The sequence below is a fragment of the Panulirus ornatus genome, chromosome 38 (genome assembly GCF_036320965.1).
Source record: "Panulirus ornatus isolate Po-2019 chromosome 38, ASM3632096v1, whole genome shotgun sequence".
Classification (NCBI taxonomy): Eukaryota; Metazoa; Arthropoda; class Malacostraca; order Decapoda; family Palinuridae; genus Panulirus; species Panulirus ornatus.
This window is the reverse complement of record NC_092261.1, coordinates 861,583-881,731: the sequence shown is the minus strand read 5'-3', so window position 1 is coordinate 881,731 and position 20,149 is coordinate 861,583. Positions and strand designations below refer to the sequence as shown.

At 39.4% G+C, this 20,149-nt stretch overlaps 1 protein-coding gene across 3 annotated transcripts in view; it reads left to right on the top strand.

Annotated features, from left to right (window-relative positions):
* The window catches only part of Nup75 (nuclear pore complex protein Nup75), a 95,572-nt gene that overhangs the window by 15,345 nt on the left and 60,078 nt on the right, over positions 1 to 20,149 (top strand). For all 3 annotated transcript variants that reach the window (XM_071684316.1, XM_071684315.1, XM_071684317.1), the window contains exon 5: positions 12,992 to 13,113. In XM_071684316.1, coding sequence (XP_071540417.1) covers positions 12,992 to 13,113 — 122 coding nt within the window. The remainder of the gene's footprint in view (positions 1 to 12,991; positions 13,114 to 20,149) is intronic.

Here is a 20,149-nt window from a genome sequence, read left to right as displayed (position 1 = left end):
GCTAGAGAATGAATGTGAGTGAATGAGGCCATTTCTTCATTTGTTCTTAGTACTCCCTTGCTGACTAGGAAAATGGCAAACAAGTGTGGAAAAAAATGCTGGTGAACAGTCAGAAACCATTCAAAGTGCATGAAAAATTGGATGGAAATGAAAGTGTGAGCATCACTGATAAGTAGTCACTGGTGTAAACAGAAGATAGAATGAACCATAACAAAAATAAGTGGAAATGATGACAAGTAAGTACTTCTCATTGATATAGACATGAAAGTGAATTTGCATGATTGGCAGTGAGTGTCATCAGAGTGAATTGGACATATCAAGTAACACTAAGATTGAAAACTTCTAACTGTAAATGGATCCAGTTGAATAATTCCATGACTGAAAACTGTTTACTGTAAAATGGATCAAATAAATGCTTAGTAACTGATGAAGGAAGCAATAAGAGTGCAATTCTTATTGATGTTGATAAGAAAGTGAAAGAATTATGAATACTGACAAATGTAGAAGAGAAAATGCTCAAATTGAGGAAAATAGATTCAGCAAGCATGACACAATATTCATGCTATCTGACCACTGATATATTGATATATGCCACAAGCTTACCACCTGACTCCATCCTACCCTGCTCCATTGAGCATCCTGGGCTGAGGTAGGACTTGCTTAGATTGATGGAGTTTAAAGTTTGCATGTGATGATTTACTTTAAAAGTTTGTGCTTGAATGCTTGAGTTTAAAAGTTCATACCTCACAAGATTTTTGTAATCGTATTTTAATGGTCTGTCGAACAGTGGAAATTAAAAGTTGGTGTTAAAACTGAAATCTCATGAATCTATTATAGAATACTGCTGGTATAATGATGATTCATCAACTTTGTTGGTTTACTTAGCTCTCAGATTTTTGGCAAATTATAGAGCTTAGTCTTCAGAAAAATGTTGTTCCACCTCTCACTCTTTATCATTTTATGCCATGAAGTATCTTCAACTTAGTTAACCATCCTTGAGAATATTCATATGGTTTTTCTGTTTTCAGTTCATCATTGTGCAAAATGGCTTGCCCAGTCAGCATTGTCCTAGATTTAGCCACCTCATCGATACTCTTCCACCATTGAAACTACTCATATAAACCTTGATTCACTTCATTGATCTTTGCTTGATGCAAAGTTTGACCCATTTATTTGCTTGAGCATGTCAGCCCCTTGAAAAATCTCTTTCTTTCTTGAGATAACAAGTTGTTTAAGCAACAGCATCATCATCATCACAAAGCTTCCTCACAGATATTCATTTATGATATTTCTGTAATAATTCAGCTTTGTAGTTGAGAGTGATTTGTGTATATGTTTTACATCATGAAAACATTGGGGCTACTCTCTGAAATTTTTGAAGACAGTATTATGAAAGGAAAAATAATGAAAATTTGAGTCACATATCTCATATGGTGCATTATGCTAGTGTAAACACTGGGATTTAGATTCACCACAGTTGAAGTAGCCACTGAAAATACTAACACTGCAGGTTCCTAGATAATGAGAATTTTTCATGGATTATTACCTTGTAGATTTAATTTGTAAAGATAGTTGGTTTTCTAGTGTAGCTAGGTTTTTGGCATTCCAGATTTGTAATTGTGCATCTTTATTCATAGGCTTGAAGATTCAGAAGAGTTTATATACTGCTTTATGGTAGAGTTGTTGGGTTTGAATTAAATGTTGGATTCTTTAAGATTTTAATGAACTTCATATAATTCTTACATACTAGGAGTCTTCAAATGAAGTGCTATATTTTGGAGGCTTTTTTTTAAATCCCCTACCAACATTTGACTTGGTTTGACTGCTGAACACCACCTTGATTACAATAGCTGCTTTCTTTAGGGAGTTTGGTAGTTTAAAGTCACGTTGATTGTTGTAGATAATTACTTTAAAGAATATCACTGTCTAGAACTTTTTTTACATATTTTATATGTAAATGAAAGCAAAAATGGTTATGTTTGAAGGAATAGTGGTTCCAACAATGTTGTATGGTTGCGAGGCGTGGGCTATGGATAGATTTGTGCGCAGGAGGGTGGATGTGCTGGAAATGAGATGTTTGAGGGCAATATGTGGTGTGAGGTGGTTGATCGAGTAAGTAATGTAAGGGTAAGAGAGATGTGTGGAAATAAAAAGAGCGTGGTTGAGTGAGCTGAAGGGTGTTTTGAAATGGTTTGGGCACATGGAGAGAATGAGTGAGGAAAGATTGACCAAGAGGATATATGTGTCGGAGGTGGAGGGAACGAGGAGAAGTGGGAGACCAAATTGGAGGTGGAAAGATGGAGTGAAAAAGATTTTGTGTGATCGGGGCCTGAACATGCAGGAGGGTGAAAGGAGGGCAAGGAATAGAGTGAATTGGAGCGATGTGGTATACCGGGGTTGACGTGCTGTCAGTGGATTGAATCAGGGCATGTGAAGCTCTGGGGTAAACCATGGAAAGCTGTGTAGGTATGTATATTTGCGTGTGTGGACGTGTGTATATGCATGTGTATGGGGGTGGGTTGGGCCATTTCTTTCGTCTGTTTCCTTGCACTACCTCGCAGACGCGGGAGACAGCGACAAAGAAAAAAAAAAAAAAAAACATATTTGCCATTTCCTGTGTTAGCGAGGTAGCATTAAGAACAGTGGACAAAGCCTTAGAGGGAATATACTCATTTGGCCCACTTCTCTGTTCCTTCTTTTGGAAAAGTACGAACTGGAAGGAAGGATTACCAGCCTCCCATTCCCTCCCCTTTTAGTTGCCTTTTATGACATGCAGGGAATACGTGGGAAGTATTCTTTCTCCCCCTATCCCCAAGGATAATTTTCTATATATCTATCTATTTTTCTGATGCCTGTTCCCAACTGGAACTCCCTCAAAGGGGTGACCATATCTAGTAAACTCCAGTACTGCTTCACCTTTAGTGCCTCATCCTTGACAGGCTACTGGCAGAGGACAGCTCTAGCACAGTGTTTGTAGAGGCTACTTCCTGATACTCCTACTGACTAATTCTCCTTAATGCTCCTCCCTAATGTTCCTACTTATTATTATTATTATTATTAAAAAAAAAAAAAAAAAATTATTATTATTAGTTTTTTTTTTTTTGCTTTGTCGCTGTCTCCCGCGTTTGCGAGGTAGCGCAAGGAAACAGACGAAAGAAATGGCCCAACCCACCCCCATACACATGTATATACATACGTCCACACACGCAAATATACATACCTACACAGCTTTCCATGGTTTACCCCAGACACTTCACATGCCCTGATTCAATCCACTGACAGCATGTCAACCCCAGTATACCACATCGATCCAATTTACTCTATTCCTTGCCCTCCTTTCACCCTCCTGCATGTTCAGGCCCCGATCACACAAAATCTTTTTCACTCCATCTTTCCACCTCCAATTTGGTCTCCCACTTCTCCTCGTTCCCTCCACCTCCAACACATATATCCTCTTGGTCAATCTTTCCTCACTCATTCTCTCCATGTGCCCAAACCATTTCAAAACACCCTCTTCTGCTCTCTCAACCACGCTCTTTTTATTTCCACACATCTCTCTTACCCTTACGTTACTCACTCGATCAAACCACCTCACACCACACATTGTCCTCAAACATCTCATTTCCAACACATCCATCCTCCTGCGCACAACTCTATCCATAGCCCACGCCTCGCAACCATATATATATATATATATACATATATATTTTTTTTTTTTTTTTCATACTATTTGCCATTTCGTTTTTTTTTTTTTTTTTTTTTTTTTTTTTTTTTTTTTCCAAAAAGAAGGAACAGAGAATTGGGCCAGGTGAGGGTATTCCCTCAAAGGCCCAGTCCTCTGTTCTTAATGCTACCTCGCTAATGCGGGAAATGGCTAATAGTTTAAAAGAAAAAGAAAAGATATATATATATATATATATATATATATATATATGTGTGGAAGAAGAAAGTTAAGAGTAAATGTGAATAAGAGCAAGGTTATTAGGTACAGTAGGGTTGAGGGTCAAGTCAATTGGGAGGTGAGTTTGAATGGAGAAAAACTGGAGGAAGTGAAGTGTTTTAGATATCTGGGAGTGGACCTGGCAGCGGATGGAACCATGGAAGCGGAAGTGGATCATAGGGTGGGGGAGGGGGCGAAAATTCTGGGGGCCTTGAAGAATGTGTGGAAGTCGAGAACATTATCTCGGAAAGCAAAAATGGGTATGTTTGAAGGAATAGTGGTTCCAACAATGTTGTATGGTTGCGAGGCGTGGGCTATGGATAGAGTTGTGCGCAGGAGGATGGATGTGCTGGAAATGAGATGTTTGAGGACAATGTGTGGTGTGAGGTGGTTTGATTGAGTGAGTAACGTAAGGGTAAGAGAGATGTGTGGAAATAAAAAGAGCGTGGTTGAGAGAGCAGAAGAGGGTGTTTTGAAGTGGTTTGGGCACATGGAGAGGATGAGTGAGGAAAGATTGACCAAGAGGATATATGTGTCGGAGGTGGAGGGAGCAAGGAGAAGAGGGAGACCAAATTGGAGGTGGAAAGATGGAGTGAAAAAGATTTTGTGTGATCGGGGCCTGAACATGCAGGAGGGTGAAAGGAGGGCAAGGAATAGAGTGAATTGGAGCGATGTGGTATACCGGGGTTGACGTGCTGTCAGTGGATTGAATCAAGGCATGTGAAGCGTCTGGGGTAAACCATGGAAAGCTGTGTAGGTATGTATATTTGCGTGTGTGGACGTATGTATATACATGTGTATGGGGGTGGGTTGGGCCATTTCTTTCGTCTGTTTCCTTGCGCTACCTCGCAAACGCGGGAGACAGCGACAAATTATAAAAAAAAAGAAAATATATTTCTTTCGTCTGTTTCCTTGCGCTACCTCGCAAGCGCGGGAGGCAGCGACAAAGCAAAAAAAAATAGGGGATAGGGGAGAAAGAATACTTCCCACGTATTCCCTGCGTGTCGTAGAAGGCGACTAAAAGGGAAGGGAGCGGGGGGCTGGAAATCCTCCCCTCTCGTTTTTTTTTAATTTTCCAAAAGAAGGAACAGAGAAGGGGGCCAGGTGAGGATATTCCCTCAAAGGCCCAGTCCTCTGTTCTTAACGCTACCTCGCTATCGCAGGAAATGGCGAATAGTATGAAAAAAAAAAATATATATATATATATATATATATATATATATATATATCTTTCTTTTCTTTTCTTTCAAAGTATTCGTCATTTTTCCCGCGTTAGCGAGGTAGCGTTTAGAACAGAGGACTGGGCCTTTAAGGGAATATCCTCACCTGGCCCCCTTCTCTGTTCCTTCTTTTGGAAAAAAAAAAGAGAGGGGAGGATTTCTATTCCCCCGCTTCCTTCCCTTTTAGTCGCCTTCTACGACACGCAGGGAATACGTGGGAAGTATTCATTTTTTTTTTTTTTTCCAAAAAAAGAACAGAGAAGGGGGCCAGGTGAGGATGTTCCCTCAGAGGCCCAGTCCTCTGTTCTTAATGCTACCTTGCTGATGTGGGAATTGGCGAATAGTTTGAAAAAAAAAAAAATTATTTTATTTATTTTGCTTTGTCGCTTAGTATTATTATTATTATTATTATTATTATTAATACTATTACTATACTTAGTTGCTGTCTCCCGCAATAGTGAGGTAGCGCATGGAAACAGATGAAAGAATACCCCAACCCACCCACAGACACATGTCTATACATACACGCCCACACACACACATATACATACCTATACATTTCAATGTATACATATCCATATGTATATATATATTTTCTTTTCTTTCAAACTATTTGCCATTTCCCGCGTTAGCAAGGTAGCGTTAAGAACAGAGGACTGGGCCTCTGGGGGAATATCCTCACCTGGCCCCCTTCTCTGTTCCTTCTTTTGGAAAATTAAAAAAAAACAAGAGGGGAGGATTTCCAGCCCCCCGCTCCCTCCCCTTTTAGTCACCTTCTATGACATATATATATCCCCAGGAGATATATATATATATACTTTATTTATATATTTATTTTGCTTTGTCGCTGTCTCCCGCATTTGCGAGGTAGCGCAAGGAAATAGACAGAAGAAATGGCCCAACCCACCCCCATACACATGTATATACATACATGTCCATACACGCAACTATGCATACCTATACATTTCAGTGTACACATATATATATACACACACAGACATATACATATATATACACATGTACATAATTCATACTGTCTGCCTTTATTTATTCCCATCGCCACCTCGCCACACATGGAATAACATCCCCCTCCCCCCCTCATGTGTGCGAGGTAGCGCTAGGAAAAGACAACAAAGGCCCCATTCGTTCACACTCAGTCTCTAGCTGTCATGTAATAATGCCCAAAACCACAGCTCCCTTTCCACATCCAGGCCCCACAGAACTTTCCATGGTTTACCCCAGACGCTTCACATGTCCTGATTCAATCCATTGACAGCTCGTCGACCCTGGTATACCACATCGATCCAATTCACTCTATTCCTTGCCCGCCTTTCACCCTCCTGCATGTTCAGGCCCCGATCACTCAAAATCTTTTTCACTCCATCTTTCCACCTCCAATTTGGTCTCCCACTTCTCCTCGTTTCCTCCACCTCCGACACATATATCCTCTTGGTCAATCTTTCTTCACTCATTCTCTCCGTGTGCCCAAACCATTTCAAAACACCCTCTTCTGCTCTCTCAACCACGCTCTTTTTATTTCCACACATCTCACTTACTCTTACATTACTTACTCGATCAAACCACCTCACACCACATATTGTCCTCAAACATCTCATTTCCAGCACATCCACCCTCCTGCGCCCAACTCTATGTGCTGGTGCACATGCTGCTAGAAAAACTAGTGTCAGTGACAAGATGGATGATGATTTCACTTTGAGAATTTCATATGCTTGTGCTCACTATAAGTCATAGCCATGTATCACCTTTGAAAATATATTTGGGCAGACATTGTTTTTTGCAGACGCTGTAACTTGAGTATTTTCGTCCTCATTGGAAGAAAATTGTGATCCACCTGCTCATTGGAGCAAACACAAGACTGTAAACTAAAAGTGCAACACTATGCAATAAGATCATAGGTTTTCTAGTCGTTTGAATCTTGAACAATAATTAGGCAGCAAAAAGTACACCAGTAATAAAGGTGGACAGTTTAACACTCAACTGCTTATATCTTCTTTTTGTTAACAAAAGTTTGGAAGATTATTCTACTAGAAGACCAATACCAAAAGGTAGCATTATCAAAAATTTAACACCATTCTAGTGACTATTTAACTAAAGCCATATACCTGAAGGAACTAATTACTTTACGTAGTAAAAAACAGACAGTTAGCTAAAAGAAAACATTTGTTTGTTTCTCGTGTTAAGCTTTTGTTTGTGTGTGTGTGTGTGTTTACATGGTCTAGTCTTTGAATGGATACTTTTGTGATGCCATAATGCTGAGTTAAATTCAATGAAAGTAAGTTAAAAGTGTGTATCAGCCAAGTGACTGGTATGATGTATCTGACAAGTTTGTGACTCATTAACCATCAGTCATGTTATCAACTGCCATATCATCTTGTTTCTAGTAGCGGTATGTCACCACAAACTATTCATTCTCATTATTTGCTTGTAAATCATTTCAGTAATAAACACATTCAGCTTAGGTCATTCTAATAAGTCTTCATTCGCCTGTTACTCATATCACATAGAACAGATTAATATGCATGTATTCATATATATTCCTTTTGCCATTACAGACTCTTTGTTTGTCAGTATTAACATCTCGGTCAGAGTAGGAGTTTGCATCAAAAATATAAAATGCATTAGGATTACCAGACTCTACTTGCAGTAGGTTCCACTGCGAGTGAAAGTTACCTTTATTGAGGCTTTATCAGTAAAATTGCAGTTTTGTCGAAGAACTTCTTATTCCCTGCTTCTGGAACTTAAGAAGCCTTGTGGTGCAGGATCTTCTGGAAGGGGGATCTTGGGTAACACTACAGGCAATTCTTAGGAAGAGGTTCTAGGGTATATATGAATAAGTAATGAATGAGTGTAGCATGTAAGAAATAGAAGATGGACATTTTGGAATAATGTTGAGTGAAAAGTTTTAGGAAAAGAAATTGTACCGGATTGAGGTGAGAAAGGAAAGAGGTGGATATATAAGTGGAAATGTTAATATGAGAAGTAAGGAAGGGGAGTTGTTGAACCAAAAGGAGAAAGTGAAAGGAAGATGGAAAGAGCATTTTGAAGAACTGATGAATTGGGAGAACGTGAGGCAGCGGATGTTACATGCATGGGTATAGAGGATGGAAGGAAAGGGATACAAATGAAGAAGGTAGGAAAATAGGGTTTGACTTAACCACATTGTTTGGTTTCAAGTTTTCATTACTTTTAATCTCACAATTTTTTATAAGTTATTAGCATCCTGATTACAAAATCCTGTAAGATATTTGCATCCTGATTACAAAATCCTGTAAGATATTTGCATCCTAATTGCAATTTCTTGTAAGTTATTAGCATTCTCCTTCAGTTCCTCACAGTCAGTATCTTTGTTATTCATTTCTTCATCCTTATAATCTGTTTCATTTGCTGGGATTGTTACTAGTTCATCTGTTATTATGCTTTGTTTGCAGCTCTGACAGAAAAGAAACCCAGATTTTTTGTCATAGCAAATCTGAGAATGTGGAATGGACGTGGAGAATGTTAAGGTTCTTAGGCAAGACCTCAGCAGAACAATAAAAGATATTCAACCATTTGAGACTCATAATCAAAATGAAATTTTACCTTATGTCTTTTAAAAGTTTGTGGCAACTCAAAATGGACCTCCAGAATGTTTATTCAGAAAGTCAGTGGAAGAGGGATCACAACAGGGGAGTTTAAGAGAGTAAAAGTCGTAACCTGTTTTTAAGAAATGACCAGGGAGGTATATTACCAGTACTACCCACCTGGGTATCAGGAGGGCTGGTGACAGCTGGTTAGTGAGCCAGCACTGTAGTGGTTGTCAAGTCATACTCCTCTGACCCAAGTAGCTGTCTTTTCATTCTGCCTCCAACATGAGGACTCTCCTTGTCATATGTAACACTTGACTGCACTTAACTCACCCACCTCATTCTTTATAACTCTAGATTTTCCTGCGGTGAGCACTATGTGCTAGCCTTATCTTTTAGCAAAATGGTAGGAGCAGTAAATAGAAATAGTGAGGTAGGAACATTTAGGCTGGAGCGTTAGGTAGAAACATAAGGTAGAAGTAGTAGGTAGGAGCATTAGATAGAAGTCATTTGGAATATTAGGTCAGAGTCTCTGCAAACACGGCACTAGACTTGCCCTCTGCCAGTGGCCTGTTAAGGGTGAGGCACCAAAGGCTAAGAAGCAGCGCTGGGGTTCTTTAGTTATGGAGACTCTGTTGCCGTGGCCACTTTGAGGGAGTTCCACTTGGAACAGGTGTCAGAGATATAGATAGATAGATAGATAGATAGATAGATATTGCAAGCCAGTATCTCTGACATGCACTGTTGGTAAAACATTGGAGAAGGCAAACAAGGAACAGATGGATGAATACTTGCTAAGGAGACAAGATTTGTTTAGAGAGGAAAGGTCAGTTATAAGTAGTCTTTTGTCCTATACGATAAAGAGAACGCTGACTTATACAAATAAGATGGATAGGTGAATTATGTATTCTTTGACAGTGGGCCAGCATCTCTGATGAGCTTTTCCTATAAAGCACTTTCTTCTTTATTTATAATTACACCAGGACCAATTTCTGTGAAAGAGATTTGATGCTCCGAGGACCTTTGTAGAGGCCCCTGAAGCTGAAGGCTGTGCTGCTTCCATTAGCATAGAAATAAAGACTCCTTTGGAATAAGAAGTTCATAGAAGAGACTGTACCCCCAGTAATAAAGCTTTGCCAAAGTTGACTTTTTACTTGCTATGTAGCCTCAAATGGGTGAGTTCAGGAACACCCTTGGAAACATTGGAAAGGTAGTCAGGACACAAATGGATGAATACTTGCAGAGGAGGTGCCTGCCTAACTGAGACATTGTATGTACAGAGGGAAGGGGTTAGTTATAATTGGTTATCTGGCCTTCTGTGATAGGGAAGATGAATGAGCTAGGTTCAAGGATTGAGTTCTTGAACATCCAGAAAGCCTTTGATTATGTTCCCCACAAAAGATTGATAAAAAAAAAAGTTAAGAGCTATAGTCATGCTTAACAGTTAATCATGTTCAGTAGATCAAACATCATTAAATTGGAAGAACATAAAGCTGCACATAGGATTTGGCCATAGGGCCTCCACTATTCTTTGACTAGATGATATACCCAGAGGACTGGAATTGCACATGAGTATGTTTGAGGATAATGCTAGAGTTATGAGAGATCCCTTGAAGCAACTGCATATCTCTCACATATCAGTTTCTCAATAAAAGACCTTGGTACATTACTTCAGGATTGGGAGATCTTCCAGAACCTAAACAGACCCCAGGTATGGTCAGATATCACTGATAAAGATCAACTAAACTTAATGTAAGGTGATGAAGATAGGACAGACTGAAAGACATCAGTTTAACTGCTATCGTGCAGGTGACAAATTGTGGAGCCAATGGCTAGGGTGGTATATTACCATTACTACCCACCTGGGTATCAGGGAGGTTAGTAATAGCTGCATAGTGAGCCAGCACTTCATTAGTTGTCAGTTTGCACTCCTCTGATCAGGTAGCTGTCTTTTCTTTCTGCCTCACCTAAATTTGAATTGTTGTCAAAATTTAACTCACACAGCTCTTTCTTCATAAATTTAGATTTTCATGTGGTGAGTGCTATGTGCTAGCCCTGCATTTTGGCAAAATGGTAGGAGCAATAGATAGAAGTAGTAGTTAGGACTATTAGGTAGAAGGTAGAAATAGTAGGTAGGAACTGTAGGTAGTAGTTGTCAGTAGGAACATTAGGTAGGAACCTCTGCAAATGCTGCGCTAGACTGGCCCTCTGCCAGTGGCCTTTTAAGTGTGTCACTAAAGGCTAAGAAGCGGCACTGGAATTCACAACTTATGGAGACTTTATTGCCATGGCCACCCCATTAAGGGAGTTCCTGAGGGGAACAGGCATCAGATATATGATATAGATGGATGATATGGTAAAGTACCTCGGGAATTGACATGGTACCAAGCCTAACCCTAAACATCTCATCAGGAGGACTTTGTACAAAGCAGATTTTTTTTACTATTATCAAAGAGATGCCAAAAAGTAATAAGAGCATTTTTTAAACATAGACCACAGTATCCACTTTGATCATCCCACTGGAAGGGAGACAGTTCTCTACTGGAGAAAGTTCTGAGTGAAGCAACAGAGATCATTCCAGAAGTAAGGTAATTGTATATTAGATGAAGGATGGCTGCCATGGCATTGCCAATGTTGGAGAGAGGATAGAGAAGAGGCATTGTGAAAACTTGTTTCTGAATAGATTTAATGCAGTAAGTAATGAGGAGTTCTTCATAATTGGTAATGCAAGGTTGACAAGAGGACACAGCAGGATACAAAAGTGAAACCAGGTTACAAACAACATGAAGAAATGCTTTTATGGTAACAGAGTTTTGCATACATGAAACTACCTGATAGGGGAAGCTAAATGCAGACAGTAAGATTACTTATAAAGAGATAAGAGGTGGAATGCTTCAGGTGGAAAACCCCTTCTCTGTATCGTACAAACTGATAATCATACTTGCAAATGCACTAGGGCCTCGAGTTGCGTTGTTTTGACTTGTGACATACCAGACTTTTGATACAATAGAAGCAGGTAAATTGCATTGTCTTACAACACTGACATACTGGAAAGAAAATGTTTTTTATATTTTTAATGTGTAAAAGATTGTTTTATTTTCATGATAGATCATCATAATTTGAAATATCTGTCTTTATCATGCATATTTTAATGATCTCACAGCAGATTACCATTCAGTTGGTTTCCCACCAACTAGTAAAATACTTTCATTTGTCTCCACTGCTGTCTCAATATTTTTCTTATCCACTGTATGTGCAGGCATTTCAGTGTGTGTAGAAGGGATACATATAATGTATGGGGTAGAACAGATAACCCCAGTGTCCCCGCTATTCCTTCCAATAGCCCTCAGTCTGCCCCATCCCACTCCATCAGTGCATAAAGCAGTCACCATCACTATTTGGCACAATACCATTTTTAGGAAGTTGAATTATGATAAATATCTTATGAATAACAATATTAAAATGTGTGGTACCATGTATGAGTGGTAAGCTGTTTCATATACTGTCTAGTTCATATATAAGGATTAGATTGGGAAAATCTTTGGTCTGGAACATAACCACCATATAACATAGGTTTCAGTGGTTTGACTTCAGATGGATTTGACTTGTAAAAGGTGTCCAGGAATGTAACCCCATCATATCTTAAGGCCCATGTATACACACATAAGCTCATGATATGTATGCACAGTGTATGCATGCCTAGTTGCTAATACAGTTAGAGAAAAACATTCATTTCCTTGCATACATGCATAGTTGCAAGTATACTTAAAGAGCAAGGTCCCTTTATGTCCCTAAAAAGGAGTAAGCACTATCAAGGTCATATACCAAAAATAAACAATGCATTGAGAAAGCAAAGGATTTTATGGCAATATTTAACAAATAGAATTATGCTGCATATTTTACAGTGAATAGATGTGTTGAGATGGTTTTGTGTGAACCATGTAGTGTGAAGTCTGAAATGGCTCTATCAAGGTAACTCATATTTTGTATGTTAAAATGTTGGAGGACTGAAAAACAAATTATGTAAATTATTATCAGTCTGATTATATGGTGTACATTAAAGTACTTTTTGAATTTGTTTTTTTAATTATGAGGGTTGAATGTCTTCTTGTCTACACACTTTTTGAATGTATAATGTATCTTTTTCACTTTTAAATGCTGTAGTTTCAGAGATATTGCAAAACTTTCCTCAAATAATGTTGGATCATTTGCTTATGTCACATTAATGGAATTGCTTTTATGATCAGGTGGATTAGTAATGGGTCAGCTAGTTGTCTGGATACGTTCCCACTTTACTCAGTGTATGGACAAGAAGTGTGAAGCCTTGGAAAGTGATCATCCACATCAGCATCCAGCATATTGGGAAGCTGTAAGTAAAGCGAAAATGTGTGTTTGCAATTGCAGTCTCTTTCATTTAGAAGAAAAAATAAACATGACTTAAAGGAGTACTTCTAGTATCTAAACAGTGGTAGAGTATAAACTATTTTCTCCATACATCTCTGTATCTCTGAAGCCTGTTCCCAGCTGGAACTTCCTCAAAAGGGTGGCCACAGCAGTGGTGTCTCCATGATTAGTAAACTCTGGTGCTGCTTCTTAGCCTTTAGTGCCTCTTCTTTAACAGGCTAGTGGCAAAGGGCAACTCTATCACAGTGTTTGCAGAGGCTCCCAGCTAATATTCCTTCTGACTACTACTTAATGTTCCTGCCTAATGTTCCTGCCTGCTACTTCTACCTGATGTTTCTACCTAATACTCCTGCCTAAATATTCCTACCTCTTACTCCTATCTACTAATCCTACCATTTTGCCAAAAGGCAGGGCTTGCACATGGTGCTCATCACAGGAAAGTCTAGAGTTACAAAGAATGAGCTGTATGAATTAAGTTTTGTCAAGTGTTATGTATGACAAGGAGATACTGTATGTTTGTGGACAGAATGCCAATAGTCTTCCTATGGGTGAGACAGAAAGAAAGGATGGCTGCCTGGGTCAGAGGGGTACAATTTGACGACTTCTGATGTGCTGGCTTACTGCTCAGCCATCATTAACCATCCCAGTACCCAGGTGGGTAGCACTGCCTACCAATTTCTGCCTACTATGTTTGTAAAGTACAGAAACATTCCTTATTTAGGCATGAGAGGAAAAATACGTTTTTTGGCTTTATTCTATTAAACATTTTTTTAGCATTTAATGCTAGTGCTCCATTCAAGAGCCTGTTTGAACACCACTTAATCTTTCTTTCTCTTTTTCCCTCCTTCCCCCCCCCCCCCACTTTATTCTATTAATGGATATCATGTACAGATGTTCCTCAACTTACGATTGGGTTACGTTCCAATAAATCCATCATAAGTTGAAAATAACGTGTTAAAAATACATTTAATATTGTACATCTAACCTACCAAACTTCATAGCTGAGCTGCACCATTATGAGAGAGTATCGTACCACATTTCGCTAGCCCAGGAAAAGGTCAAAATTCAAAGTACAGTTTCATTTTGAATGCGTATTGCTATTGCACGATCATAAAGTCGAAAAATCGTGAGTCAAACCATCTTAGTCAGGGAGCATCTGTACTTAAATTTCCTGGTGATTATTTTTTCTACCCAAAGTGTACCATAGTTTTTCCATTGTATTCATTATGTAGAAAAGGGTGTTCTTGCCTTTAGTAAATTCGATATTCAGACATGATAATCTTCCATAGACTGGTGGATTTTTGCTGTATCGGACACTATGAGAATTGTGGTATGAATTATGCTAATTTGTTATGGGGTCAGGGCGGGTCAGGCTTGTTATCAGGGTGGTATCAGGGTCAGACTCGTATTCAGGGTGGGAGATGGTTAGGATCAGGCTTGTTTTCACAGTGAAAGAGGGTCATAGCCTGTTTCCAGCTTCATTATGCCTTTCTCTAAGTGCAGTTCATTTTTATTTATTTTCATCTGAAAAATAAACTATATAGTTTGATAGAAATTTTCAGCTTATTTAAGGCAGAAAAGATGTGGGTGCATGCCAGTTACTTATTAAGCTTCCTTCATAGTTAGCTAGATTTTGTATTACTTTCTCTACTGTGGAACAATTTTAGCATTTTTCTTTTTTCTTTCATACTTGATCACTCTTTTCCACATTGGCAATGTAGCACCAGGAACAGACAAAGAAAGGCAGCATTTGCTCACATCCATTCTCTAGCTGCCATGTGTAATGCACCAAAACCAAAGCTCCCAGTCCTCAAACAGGCCTCACAGACCTTTCTATGGTTGACCCCAGATGCTTAACATTTTGTAGTTCAGTCCATTGACAACATGTCAACCCCTGAATATCACATTATTTCAATTCACTCCATCACCTTCCTGCATGTTCTGGTCCCAATCACTCAAAATCTTTTTTAGTCCAGCCTTCCGTCTCCAGTGTTCTCTCCCAGTTCTCCTTGTTCCCTCCACTTCTGACACATATATTCTCTTTGTCAACCTTTCTTGACTCATTTTCTCTGTATTTCCAAATTATTTCAGCACACCCTCTTCAGCTTTCTAATCATACTCTTTTTAGTACCTCACCTCACTCTTACACATTCATTACTTACTCGATCAAACCACCTCACACTGCATATTGTCCTGAAACATTTCATTTCCACCACATTCACCCTCCTCACAGTCTTATCTATAAGCCTTGCCTCTCATCTATATTATAATGTTGGGACCACATACTCATTTTGCCCCCTTCCCTCCCCCCTAGTAATGAGCTCTCTTTCTGCACATTCTTCAGTGCTCCCAGAAACTCGCTTCCACTTCCATTTTCCATTCGCTGCCACATTCACTCCTAGGTATCTAAAATGCTTCACTTCCTGCAATTTTTCTCCTTTGATCACTGCCTGTAATAATAGCAAGTACATTATCCATGAGGCAAATCACTCTCTTATGCAAAAGAAGTGCAATAACTTATTCTTGTTATCCACTGATAGATCCTTCTGGTCCTTAGCTAAAGGCATTACTAATAACTTCTGTTTCTTTACCTTTCCTTCACTTTTCCTTTCTGGTGCTACTATTGTTGTCTCTCTCATAGACAAAGCAACTCTCTTTGGTTCCCATTTTTTTCTACCTCCATCTTGGATGACACTAACATTTTTTCATCCCCCTGATGCTCCTCTTACTAATCCTATGCCCCTCCCAATAATCTCTTTTCAGACTGTCAGAAAAGGGCTTCTCTCTTCGGGCACAAGCTTTGCTTATGTTCCTAATGGCATCCATCCCCTTGTACCAAAAGAGTGTCCCCCTGGACTTGCACCTGTGTTTGGTCATCTGTTTTATTTCTGCTGAAAAACCAGAAGTTTTCCTTCATCTTGGTAACATGTATTGGCACATCCCATCCCTAAGAAGGGTGACTGTTCTAAACCTTTGAAATATCATCCTTTTGCTTTGACATCTGTATCCCTCCTCATCTCCCATATCCTTAGACATCTTGAATCTCTCAGCCTTCTTTCATCACCAGTATAGCTTCTGTAAGGTGAGATCCATTGGTGATATTCTTTCCTATCTTGCTAATGTCTAGTCATCCTTGAGAGATTATAGGGAATCCTGTTTAGATTTCTTTAACATATCCAAATCTTTTGACAGGGCCTAGCATCAGGGTTTCTTCTCTAAGCTCCCTTGTTTTGACTTCTGTCCCTCACTCTGCTCCCTCATATCTAGCTTCCTCTCTGGCTGATCTATCTCTGTGGTTGTCGATGGATCAGCTTCCCCACCAATAGCAGTGTCCCTCGAGGTTCTCTCATATCCCCTACATTTTTTTCCCTTTTATCAATGATATCCTCTCTTCCACAAATGCACTCATATGCTGATGACTCAACAATTTATTCTTCCATATCCTTCATTTCTGTTCCTTCTTCTCTTACCACTCAGTCTGCATCTTGTTTCGACTCAACCTCCTCAGTAAACTTGTAGTTAGAGAGGATATATCAGTGGGGTAGATGAAGTCTGATTAAGTTTAATGCCTCCAAGACCCAGTTTCTACCCATCACCCTAGCAAAAATTCCTTACAACTTTTCTCTCTATTTGATGATTCTGTAATTCCACCTCTTGACTTGTTGAACATACTTGGTATCACTGTAAAATCCCCTCTTTCTCAGAAACCCCAGATTTTGGGAATAGCTAAGTCTGCTTCTTTGAAACTGGAAGTCCTGTTTAGGTTTCATAATATATTTTCTTCTGAATGGTTGCTTTATTTATACAAAGGATTGATCCAATCTTGTATGGAGTAATGCTCTTACATCTGGAGAGGTTCTAACTTTGCATCCTCACTTGACAGATTTTTTAAAGCAGTCCAACTCATAAAGCTTTCCTAGGCTAACTTTAAAACTTGACCTGCTTGCCCTACATTTCATTGTTGGTTCACTTTTCCTCTTCTATAGGTATTACTTTAGTTTTTGATTCCAAGAGCTGGCTGTGTGTGTGCCCCCACCACTAGCTAAGCAACACAATACTCAGCAAGCTGCTGCATCACATGATTACTGTGTGGCTATTGGCAACTCAGGGGTAGACCATTTTGATAACTATTTCTTTCCCTACACCTTGAAGCTTTGAAACTCTCTCTCTGGTCATGTCTTTCCTAATAACTATGACCTTGCATATTTTAAGACAGGTTTTTTACCTCCTTCAAAATTCGTGAATACTTTCCCTTGTGTCTTCTTTTTTCTAATGATAATAATCCTCTTCCTATTTCAGTTAAGGCCCAGCCTTGTTGTGGACTTTTGTCTGTAACTGGAGCCTGCAACATATAAAAAAAACTCTTTCATCTCTACTGAACCTAGTAACCTTGCTTTTGTTCACATTCATTCTCAACTTCTTCCTTTCACACCCTTCCAAACTCATTCACCAACTTCTGCAATTTCACACTTGAATCTGCCACCATTGCTGTAACTGGAGCCTGCAACTTAAAAAAGAAAACTCCTTCAATTCTACTAAACCTAATAACCGTAATTATTCACATTCATTCTCAACTTCTTCCTTTCACACCCTTCCAAACTCATTCACCAACTTATGCAATTTCTCACTTGAATCTGTCTCCATTGCTGTATCATCAGCAAACAACTGACTCACTTCCCAGGCCCTTTCATCCATTACAGACTGCATGCACACCCATTTTTCCACAACTCTTGCATTTACCTCCCTCACCACCCCATCCATAAACAAATTTGAAAAACCATGGTAATACCACACCCCTGCTGTACACCAACCTTCACATGGAACTCTCTTCTTTTCCTCATCTTACACATGCTTTACTCCCTTCATGAAAAATTTCTTTGCTTGTAGCACCTTTCCTCCCACATCATATGCTCCTGAGACCTTCCATAAGGCATCTTTATCAACCCTATGAAATGCATTCTTGAGATCTGTAAATGCCACATACAAATCCATCCGTTTGCATAAGTATTTCTTGTTCACATCCCTCAGGTAAAACCCAGCTCCACACATCCTTTACTTTTTATGAAACCACACTGTTCCTCCCCAGTCTGATGCTCTATACATACCTTCAACTCTCTCAATCACTACCCTCCCATAAAACATACCAGGTACACTCAACAAACATATATCTTTGTAGTTTGAACACTCACCTTTATCTCCCATGCCTTTAAAGAGTGACAGTATACATGCATTTTGTCTGTCCTCAAGCACTTCACCATGATCCATACATACATTGAGAATCATAACCAGCCAATCAACAACATAGTCACTACCTTTCAACAGCAATACCACTCACTCCAGCCACTTTGCTGCATTTCATCCTTTGTAAGGCTTTCACCACCTCTTCGCTAAACTACTCTCCTTCATGACTCTCTCACTTGGCATACCACCCCAACCTAAATGCCCTACATTTGCCACCTTATCATCAGACACATTCAACATTCCTTCAAAATACACCCTCCACCTCCTCCTCACTTCATCACTGCCTGCTACCATGTACCCTTTTGTCCCTGTCAACGATGTTCCTATGTGTTAACATCTTATTTTTGCAGATTGTTTACCTCCTTACAAAACATTTTGTTCTCCCTAAAGTTTACTGATCCTTGCTCACCTGAACTTTCATTTGCCCTTTTATTCAAACACAGCACCTTCTTCTTCACCTCCTGCTGTTTTCTCTCAAACATTCCCCAAGCATGTGCACTCCTCCCCAGTAAGTACCACCCACATGCCTCTCTTTCTCTTTCACTTGCAGCTTTAATTCTTCATTCCACCACTCACTACCCTTTCTAATGTCTCCCTCTTACCTTTCGCATTCACATACATCTTTCACACATGCCAGCACTACTATCCTAAATACCTTCCATTCCTCACCCACTCCCCTAGCTTCATTTACTCTCACCTTTCACCATTCTACACTCAATTTCTCTTGGTATTTCTTCACACAAGTTCCTTTCCCAGACTCACTTCTTTTCGCCACTCTTTTCACACCGATATTGATTTATCTTTTCCTAAAACCTCAAGGCTATGATAAGACATGGAACCAGTTGCCCCTCTCACCACATTTACATCGAAAATTCTCTCTTATACATGGCTATCATTTAATATGTAATCCAGTAATGCCTGCTGACCATCTCTCCTACTCATAAACATATACTTGTATATATCACTCTTTTTATACCAGGTATTCCCAGTCACCAACCCTTTTTCAGCATACATCTCCACATGCTGTTCTCCATTTCCATTCATAGTACTGAATGCCCCATGCCTACTAGTTATACCCTCAACTGCCACATCACTCACCTTCACATTCAAATTACCCATCACTAATACCCAGTTTCTTGTATCAAATCTGCTAACACACTCACTCAGCTGCTCCCAAAACACATGCCTCTCATGATCTTTGTTTTCATGGCCAGGTGCATAAGCACTTATAAATCATCCATCTCTCACCTCTCACTTTCACTTGTATCCACATCACTCTAGAATTCACCTCATTACACTCCTCCAAATACTCCCACAACTCCAGCTTCAGGAGTAGCACTTCTCCTTCCCTAGCTCTTGTCCTCTCACCAATCTCTGACTTCACTCCTAAGACATATCCAAACCATTCTTCCCCTTTACCTTTGAGTTTTTTCACTCAAGAGCCAGAACATCATGGTTTCTTTCCTCAAACATACTACCTATCTCTCCTCTCTTCTCATCTTGATTACATCCACACACAAATTTAGACACCCCAGCATGAGCCTTTGAAGAGGATGAGCACTCCCTGCTTGGCTCAATCTGTTCCAGCTTTTAGACACTGAAATGAAATTTTGGAACAATATTAACATGTTCAAGTAGCCTGGAACAATTTCAGCACATTTGAGTAAGCCTAGTGTATCAGGGTAAGCTCTTTATGAATTACAAGACATGATGTAAAACATTATTACATTGCCTATTTCTGCTAATCAGAAATTACAGCT